The sequence below is a fragment of the Chaetura pelagica genome, unplaced genomic scaffold (genome assembly GCF_000747805.2).
Source record: "Chaetura pelagica isolate M959 unplaced genomic scaffold, ChaPel_1.0 scaffold90, whole genome shotgun sequence".
Classification (NCBI taxonomy): domain Eukaryota; kingdom Metazoa; phylum Chordata; class Aves; order Apodiformes; family Apodidae; genus Chaetura; species Chaetura pelagica.
In genome coordinates, this window is record NW_009953496.1 from 18010795 (window position 1) to 18020731 (window position 9937).

The 9937-nt window shown below is 40.1% G+C and overlaps 1 protein-coding gene across 1 annotated transcript in view; it reads right to left on the reverse strand.

Annotated features, from left to right (window-relative positions):
• Nucleotides 1–9937, reverse strand: part of BMP5 (bone morphogenetic protein 5) — a 54022-nt gene that overhangs the window by 10323 nt on the left and 33762 nt on the right. Inside the window, exon 4 of the mRNA XM_009999197.1 lies at nucleotides 2202–2399. Within this exon, the coding sequence (XP_009997499.1) occupies nucleotides 2202–2399 (198 nt within the window). The remainder of the gene's footprint in view (nucleotides 1–2201; nucleotides 2400–9937) is intronic.

Below are 9937 nucleotides of genomic sequence, written 5' to 3' on the forward strand. Positions count from 1 at the left end.
AAGAAAGAAGAAGGGAAGGGAAGGGAAGGGAAGGGAAGGGAAGGGAAGGGAAGGGAAGGGAAGGGAAAAATAAACAAAGTGAAGAAGAAAAAGCAAGGAGAAAAAGTAGACATGAATGTAGTAAAGTCAGGATTGATGTGTAGAGAGAAGCCTGTGATATATAAAGGACAGCATTCCTATCTGAGTCTGGCTACATAACCTTTGACCAAGTAGATGAGCATTTTTCACTGTCAATGTCTGATTTAGATGCTGTAGATACAAGATTATGGAATAAGCTTAGAAATCAGGACCTACATTACAAAAATACATTTGCCTGTTGTTGTGTCATTTACATCAATGACCAGATTAAGGGCTAGATGAGAACTGATTATGGTCCATTGATGGGCCATCATGAGGAAGATGATAGGCAGAATTCTTTGTGTTTTTCTTTGGTTTAAATATGAAGACATTAATTATACTTCTGAAGCACTGCTCATTACTGGAAACAGTAGAGAACCAGTAGAACCAGCCTTCTCCCACTCGCCTGCAGGGATGTGGCATATCCACAGCACTTGTGTCTTCCTGGGATTGGTGAATAGGAGGAAAGGGGCATGGCTTTTCCCTGGTAAGAGGCTCTCCCCCTGGAAGAACTCTGCCCGTATTCTGCAAAGATGTGAAGATGTTGGAATAAGAATGTGTTCTCTCCTCCATGTGTTTTTTGCACACTGGAGCATCTGAACAGAATCTGCATGGTGCTTTTGTAGCCATAAGTGTACTCAGTAGCAGATTTTAATGGGTGTTTTTGCAATAGTTATTGAAAGAAGAAGTATTTTGAATCACTTAGAGAATGAAAAATCCCATAACTGATCATTAGTGGCACCCCAAAAAAATGTTGTTTGCAATATGAGGAATGTTGAGGCAAACTGTTCTCTTTGATATAAATAACACAGTATTTTTTCTACTTATACATGATATGAAATAGGATTGAGCCCACTACTGAAGAGGTATTGATCACTGCTGTGAATTACAAACTTTTTTCAGAGTATGTTTTAATACTAATTTTTAACCTTAAAGTGGGATTTTATTCCAGTAGATCACCAGCTAAACTTCAAATAAGTTTAGGAACTTATTTAAATAATGTATATGATTTCTTTCACAACTCAACAGGAGTTTGTGGTTCTTAAGACAAAACTGATCCTTGTGCAGAAGACCAGGTAAAGGCTCATGCATTATATTTGAGGAATCCCTAGTCTACCCCTTGCAAGGTTCTGAGATGGATATAAGTAATGCATAATGTCAATATTGGTTATCCTCAAATGAATGAGCTCCACTCCAGGACTACAGTCTTTCCACTAAATACTGATCTGTTTACTTGTAGAAATCCACAGGGCTGAAGAATAGCATCTGTATTGAGGTTTTGATATGCTGGTACTAGATCTGCCCTGCTTTTAGAAATATATGTTTTCACACCCTGTCCCCAAAAAGTAGAAATATTTGTTCAAAAGTGATAATTTTTAGAAAGTGACTTTGTGCCTCCAGCTGAAATGAGCATTTCAGGAAAGAACTGGAGCAAAACATGTTCCAGTTTCTAATCGGGCTAACATTGTTTTCATGCGCATTATTGCCAGTACCTTTTGGGTAAATAAGGGATCAAATTCATTCAGGGATGCAAAGTGTATTTACAGTATGTATTGGCTAGTCTGAACTCATATACAGTTCACATTTTCACAGGTTAGTTAAGCCTCCTCATTTCTAGTATTGAGATTTTTGTGTTACATCTTGGATTCTTCAGCTGAAAGGCAGTTAAATAAGAGTCAAAATATTGTCTTTTGCTGAGGCTTCCTAGGTAAGCAGTTGGAGTGCAACCCTTCTCTCTACTCTTTCAACTTTTTGTCATGTGCAGCAAAGATTTTGTCCAGTTGTCTACTACATAGGATAAGATTCAAGCTCACATCCAGCCTTTCCCAAGCTGCTTGGGCATTTAACCAGCCACTAGCCTGTGACACATGTAAGTGGCCTGACTCAGAGAAGGTAGATGCTCAGGGTCAACATATCAAAAGAGGTCTAAGCAAAGCTGGAGAGTCGGGTGGCAAGCAACATGGAGTGGGAACACAGTTTCTGACAATTTAGCCAGTGAGCAGTATCTTGTTGGGCAGCTGTGATTCCACTGTAGTTGAACAGGTGCCCATAACTCCTCTAAATAGATGAGGAAATCATCTTACCCCCAACACTCGGCATCCTAGAAGACTCCTGGTGAGTACTGGATTTGTTGCGGTTCTGGTTTTTCCTTTTGTTGTTGGCTGCTCGGACAGAACGGAAGAGAACTTCACTTGCCTTGAAGAATGCAACCATGAATGGTTGCTTTGACTGAGGCCCATGTCGTCCAATCAGGCCAGCAGATTTAACATTGATACTTCTACCTATAAAGTAATAGAAATTGTAAGTTAAAAGGTGAACTTCTGCCTCTCTGGAAGCTGCAGTGGGAGTTCAGGTGCTGACTGAAGCATGGTGAGGATTTTACCCATAACCCTAAGTGATTAAGAATACTAACCACACTTTGTTGAATGGAACTTAAAAGACAGAAAAATCAACAATTTACACAACAGCTTTACAGGTAGTTTGCAATTGCATAAAGTTGCAGTCTCTGTGCACTATATATATTATTCATTTCACAGGTATTTTAATTCAGCCTCATGTACACATCTACAGAGCTGAAAAATAAATGAGCCCCGTTAAAGTCTATAGGCTACCAAAAGGATAATACAATGCCATCATCTAATTTTTGCATCACTTCAGTGTGAGATATGGAACCTCATATCCTCAAAGCAAATCGGTAGCAAATAGAAGTGTAGATAATAAATATACTTCTGCTTTAAAAATAAATATCGTGCAGTGTTACTCAAACTGATGTTCATTCACTAGTAAAGGTAGGAAGGCAGTCAGTCATTCAAGAGAACAGAGTTTGAAATATGTACATTATTGACTCTGGTTCCGTTCCCAGGGGATGTGCATATTTCTTTAAAATATTTGTTCAGTCAGGACTGTGTGGTAACCTCACTATATTATAGGATCTAAACCTCACTAAAAGAAAAGAAAGCAAAACAAGTCACTGAAACGGCATCAGTGACATTTTAGCAAATAAACCCTTGCTCTTAACAGAATTTATTTTGGCAGCATAAACATTTTTGTGCGTACGTGTACTATGCAGAGCCCTTCAACCGTCAGAAAATGAGACAGTGTCATGTGAAGCTGTGCAGCTGTGCTGGGTGAGGGACACAGAGGTCCTTTAAATGGGAAGGTGCAGGCACAGGCACCGCCTGCCCTGTGCAGCATTGGGCGCCTGGGGATCCTTCTAAACCAACTGGAAAAGTTTGCGGCACGGGCAGGGAAGGAGCATCTGCCTCACAAAGTTATAATGCCGCTAACTCAATCATCCTGAAAAAGAACTTGCAAATAAGCACAGGAGTAAACCTTATAGAAATAAGCATATAGGTTTCCTTTTCAAACACAAACTTACAGTGGCTGTACGCCAGAGTCTATATTTCTTAGAAAAACTCTATCACTGGAGTAAATGAAAGAGGCAGTTTGATTTGTGGTTAAAGTAGTTTCCATTCTACTTCCACTGTAACAAATGTATTAATTCAGCTCAGACTTCCTCCTCCTGGCAGCCCTTTTGCAGTAAAAAGAGAAATTAGAAGTTCCAGCCAAATACCATACCTTGAACTGACCCACTTCAATACATAAACACTTTTACAACATGTTTATTCAGGTGTAGCACTTTAAATTGGTTTAAGATGTTTCCAGTGACAGAGAGCTCAGCAAAGGCAGGAGAAGAACTGAGAAAGTTAGCAGTTATAGAGCAGAGTAATTGGCAACATATTCTGAACAATTTTGATAATTACTTTTTTGACTGCAAGGGAGAACTGTATTTGTTGAAGCTTCTGATTTCATTCTAAATGGCTTTTCAGTCTTGTGTTTCTTTAGTTCTTATTTTCATGTGTTTGGGTTGCTATTAAATAATTCAGTAACATTAATTTCTATATGTTCCAATCTTCTCTTGCAAGTCAGATACAAAAAACTGTACTGACTATTCTCTATTCATTGCAACATGGACAAACTAGCCTCTTACCACAAAGTTCCAAGTTTCCCCTCATTTCTAGAGGGAATATTTTTACTATTTTTCTTTATTTTTTGTTCCAATGACTTTCAGAATTTTAATTTTATCTGTAAAAGATTAATACCTTACTGGTGGACATTTTAAGAATACTATTAGATTTATATACTGAGGGCTGTAAAGATGTGTGGAGGTTTTCTGAATTTAAATCTAGGTTCTCTGAATTTACAATGGTGGATATTGTGTGAGAAGCAAAATACCCTTCAAACCAATGTGAACTCCCTTTAAAATAACTTTTAATATTATTAAGTTTCCTCTGGGTTTCCTTTAGACTTCAGCAATGAGATGGCTATTAAGATTCCACAAGTTAGGGCTTACTTGGTTATTCAGGGTATAGAGATATACTATAAAAAATTAATCCTGTAACCCACTGCCTTTTTACACAGAGAAGCAGCTTATATTACTTTATTCCTTCATTTGCTTGATCTTTTAAGCTGCCAACCTGAGTTTTTAGGGCCCATTTGTTCAATTCATGAATGGTATCTACACTGAATCTGCTTCTAGTGCAGTTACTAGGAAAACTTTTATTGACTTTTGTGGGTTCATCGTTAAACTTTTCTCTTTTGGTTTATCATATACCTTAGCTTAGCTGCAACTTCCAGAAGACGAAGCAATCAAAATATACACTGCCCTTGAGACGCTATATTTCTTCTGAAAAGGGTCTCTGAACTGTTTGGTTTGGAAATTCAAACCACATATGTTGTCTCCATTTTAGGTTGCTTCTGTGCAAAAGACAGTTTGCAGTTACAAAACTTCCATTATCCTTAAAAAAAAAAAAAAAAAAAAAAGTGTGCATGTGGGAGATTTCCTTCAGTCTAAGAATACTAAGTTTGCCCCTTCCTCAACAGGAGGTACTTCCGAGCATCCTGCCTCTGAAATGCATCAAGCTTTCTGCTACAGCAGCAGTTCCATCTGTGCATTCTGTTCTTGTTGGATTTTCCTCATCCTTGTCCTTAGTGTGGATTTCAGAAGACAGTAAGAAAAATCTTCCCCTAACCTGAATCAGCCTTTGTAGACAGAAGCATTCATGAGCTGAATTTTTGGTAAGCGGTTTTAATCTGCCATTTCCTGTGTGCACTAAGAAAATTCTTGGCTTCAATGATGACTGAAAATCCAGGTCTCTCCATCATGCAATTGTTCCATAATGTGATATTAGAGCAATACTTTTAAAAATACTGGTACTGGTACTGGGATTGGTTTTGTTTAACATCTTTGTCAGCAACAGGGACAGTGGGATCAAGTGTACCCTCAGCCATTGCTGATGACACCAAGCTGTCTGGTATGGTTGACACCTTAGAGGGAAGGAATGCCATCCAGAGGGACCTTGACAGACTTGAGAGGTGGGCCAAGGCCAACCTCATGAAGTTCACAAGGGCCAAGTGCAAGGTCCTGCACCTGGTTTGGGTCAACGCCAAGCACAAATACAGGCTGGGTGGAGAATGGATTGAGAACAGGCTTGAGGGGAAGGACTTGGAGGTGTTGGTCAATAAAAAGCTCAACATGAGCTGGCAATATGCACTTGCAGCCCCAAAAGTCAACTGTGTCCTGGGCTGCACCAAAAGAAACATGGCCAGCAGGGCAAATTCTGCCCCACTGCTCCACAATTGTGAAACCCCACCTGAAGTACTGCGTCTGTTTCTGGAGCCCTCAACACAGGAGGGACATAGAGCTCCTGGAGCAAGTTCAGAGGAGGACCATGAATGTTATCAGAGGGCTGAGCATCTCTCCTGTGAAGACAGGCTGAGAGAGTTGGGGCTGTTCAGCCTGGAGAAGAGAAGGCTCCGAGGAGACCTTACAGTGGCCTTCCAGTACTTGAAGCGGCCTACAGGAAAACTGGGGATGGACTTTTTACAAGGATGTGCAGTGATAGTACAAGGGGTTATGGTTTTAAACTGGAACATTATACATTAGGAAGAAATTCTTTACTGTGAGGATGGTAAGGAACTGGCACAGGTTGCCCAGAGAAGCTGTGGATGCCCCATCCCGGGAAGTGTTCAAGGCCAGGTTTCATGGGGATGTGAGCACCCTGGTCTAGTGGAAGCTGTCCTTGCCTATGTAGAGGGGTTTGAACTAGAGGATTTTCAAGGTCTCTTCCAAGGCAAACCATTCTATGATTCCATGAAAATCAGCTGAATGACTCACACTGACCTGCTTAACTACAACTTCCCTTGGAGCTTCACTCACATGAAACTGATAAAACCAGAACAGCAAGGTGTGCCTCTCTGCTTCTCTTTAACATCTCTGAACCAGAATTGAAGGTGGTGAAGCATTCTGAAAAATGGGTTTGGTTTTATAATTCAATCGTATCTTTAATTCTGAGGATTTCAAAGACTTTTCTTCAGACTTTAGAAGAAGAAACTGCAAGAAACCAGCAGTGAGCTAGTGCCTGCTCCATTGAACCCAACCACTGCAACTGCCCCCACACCTAAAAATAAATAAATAAATATGACATGGACTTACTGTGTGTGGGGACAGGCCAGAGCCTTTGTATTCCTCACATTCTGGCATGTGCTTCTCAATCCTGTCATGATAATTTATTATCTCTTCTCCATATTGACAGGTATATTTGGAGACTAAGACTTCTTTAAAGCATTATGTTCCAAATCTGCTGAACTCCTTAGTCCTTATTCATAAGATTTTGAGTCCTTGGCAAGATGTATTTGTTTGACTTGGCATTTAAACTTATTTTTTTATTTTATTCTATTTGATAGTAAAGTACTCTTAGCAGTTTGCATAAAGGGTTGTATGGAAGTGTCGGTTTTACTGACTGACCTGAATGAATATTATTTGCCTTTTCATGTTCTTTCCCCCCTTATAATAAAGGAATCACTGCTGCAAAAATAACTGTGGCTATCAGCTTATAAAAACATCCCACCCTGACAATCCTGATGATACATTCTTTTTTTTTTTTCTCCCCACAAAATTAGGAATATCAGTCAGGATAACTGCAAGGCTATTTGCTGTGTCACTACATCCACTCTTCTGCTATTACATGCAGTCATATCATACAACTCTTTTCATTAAGTTCCATCTTAAAAGTTCATTTTTCCCCACAGCTGCTCCAAATGGAAATACAAGAGCTCCTCAAGTTTTCAAGAACAATCTGTCTCATAGTCGTGACCTGGAGACATTGCCTCGTTTTTCATGACATTCAGCAAGCTGACTTTTTCTGAGATGGCCAGCATAGATGCCAGTGACAGTGGTAAGATTTGTGACTTGGCTGTCTCTCAGCAGGCAGTATATATTTCATGTAAGGCATCAAGCAGATACTAATTTTGCAAGAGCTTTCAGCCATTATGCTTCTTGGCCAGATTTACACTGGCAACACAGGACAATGAGTGATTCCAAGATCCATTATTTTGTCCTGAGTCATCAAACTGCAGCTAACTACTCATTTTGTTATGAAAAACAAGCACTTATTTACTTTCAAAAGTGTTCAACAAGCCACAAAACATATTTTACAGATTAACCACTACTGCTAGGTCAGAGCAGTTACTTGGAGAAAGATCCTGAGCATGCAAGGTCCAGTAATACCTAATATTAGAGTAAAAACTGTACTGAGACTCTGAATCTGAAAACTCTCAAAGTGGTTTTCAAAATTAGATAGAAACTTGTGTCGTTTCTCATTCTTGAACAGTGCTCTTGAGAGCAATGGACTTCACAGAAGCAAAAAAACTGAGGTAAAGCTTGGCTACAAAGCTTAAACAAAGGCTCATTTAAAAAAAAAAAAAAAGCAGATTAGAAGACTTAACAACAAAAATGTGATGGTCCATATATAAGACATCTTCACCACTCAAACTCCAAAATATTTTATACTGTCTCAGTTGTATCAGCTACATAAACTGTTACACAAACTTTTCCTTTGGTGGACACATTTATCTATGCAACATTTTTTTATATCAACATAAAATATGCTTTTGAAACAAGCTTAATGTGTTTTATTAACTCTTCTGCTCCCTGGAGGCTTCAAGGAATTCTGAAAAATAGGTGGTCTTGGATGGCTCTGCATTTCCTAGTTTTCACAGCTTTAGTAAAAAAAATAAAGATTCAGCTTTTGTTTTAAAAATACTATATTTGTTGGGCTTATTCAGTTCTGTTGAAGGGAAGTTATGTGTATACTTTTGTGTTGATTTTGGTATTCATAAAGCTCTTGAAGAAAGCACTTGGGAACATGTAGGAACCATTGTATGCTTTATAATGTGGCAGTACCATGTATGCTTACACAAAAATTCAGATGTAATTTTACACAGATATGCTTTCTAAGTACTGGATTTATTGTTTCACTTTAGTATACTTAACTGTGAATGGCTTGTGGGAGTCCTAGGGCTTTTCTGCACAGTTAAAAATGTGTTCAGGAAGACTATTGTCTGAGTTTATTAACCAAGGAGAGATTAGATTAATCGGTCATCCACCAAAGAATAAAATGGATAAAAGTCTTCTGAATGAAGTTAAATACGAATTTGTCATCTCTAAAATAGTGGTGCTGAGAAGCAGATGTATCCATCTTCTGTCTTGGGAGCCGGTGGAGGGGGAGTTGCATAGCTGTAGAGCAAGGAGCAGTATGTGTCAGTATGCAGTGGTGGCAGCAGATGGGGCAGGAGCCTGTCCCACCTCCCGGACCATCCTGCTTAAAGGCAGTATGACGGTAGTAGCAGCGGGTGTGTTCACACCACTTGCTACAAGCGGAGGCAAGAAAGTGCTGACTGTATTTCTCACCCAGTTGGGAACAGGGGTTACACCTATCTGAGTAAATTAGAGTTCCCAGGAGTGCTCCCAAGCACTGAGGCTGGATCAACCTCTCTACTCAGACTGGGAAGGTGTTCCTGGTGCACCTATGTCCTACACCAGCTCCACCACAGAGTCCCCAGCACCCCAAGTCAGTGAAGCAGGGACCTCTCCTGGGGGGGCAGTTGTCATGGAGTCATCCTGTTTTGGAGGCTGAGAGAGTCATCCCTCCAGCTCATTTCACACCACAGTATTCTTGAGCATGTTTAATTTACTAGTGTAACTTTGGCCAAAGTCAGCTCTGAACCAGAACGCATGTAGCTGTACTTAGGCAGTGCTTGAGCCCAAGCTAATAAAACCTGCTGAGGGGCAGGATATATTAGCTCGGGTTCAGTGCTGTGCTAACATGGCTATATGGCTTCCAGATGGCTCAGAATTTAGGCAGAGCTATTGCCTGCCAAAGTCCATATATATGTATATACATATACATCCTAAATTCTCCCACTGTAAGGACACTAATGAAGGTGAACTCACCCTTGATACTTTGCTTTGTCAATGCCAGATTCACCAAGAGACAACCAACCCAGCAGCATCCTTGAGTACCTGATGGCTACTCTGGTCATGTAAATTAGGTGCCTAGGCTGACTGGGGGCAACCTCAGCATGAGAGTGCTGACATTTAATTGTTGCAAAGGTGAGGATGAGTCTATTGTAAAGTATGCAGCCAACTCCCTGAAGAAGTTAGGGTGCTGCCGCGGGTTGCTATGGGTTGAAAGCAAGCCACTCTGCAACATAGAGAATGTGTCAATGCTTTGACCTTGGAAGGCCTAGGCTGAAAGAGGAGAGGACATAAAAAGAGTATCTTTTAATATCTCCCAATCCTTCCTGCAGCATGTAGGTTTAGAAACCAAACCCCTTTCCAGGGGACATGTCAGAGTGGGCCCAAGTACATTCTGGAGAGAGAATGGGTCTTTCCCAGACTTCACTTGAATCAAGGCACCTATTTATTTCAAGTTTCCTTTTGCTCTGAGGAAAAAAAACACCAAAGTAAGAGTTAGAG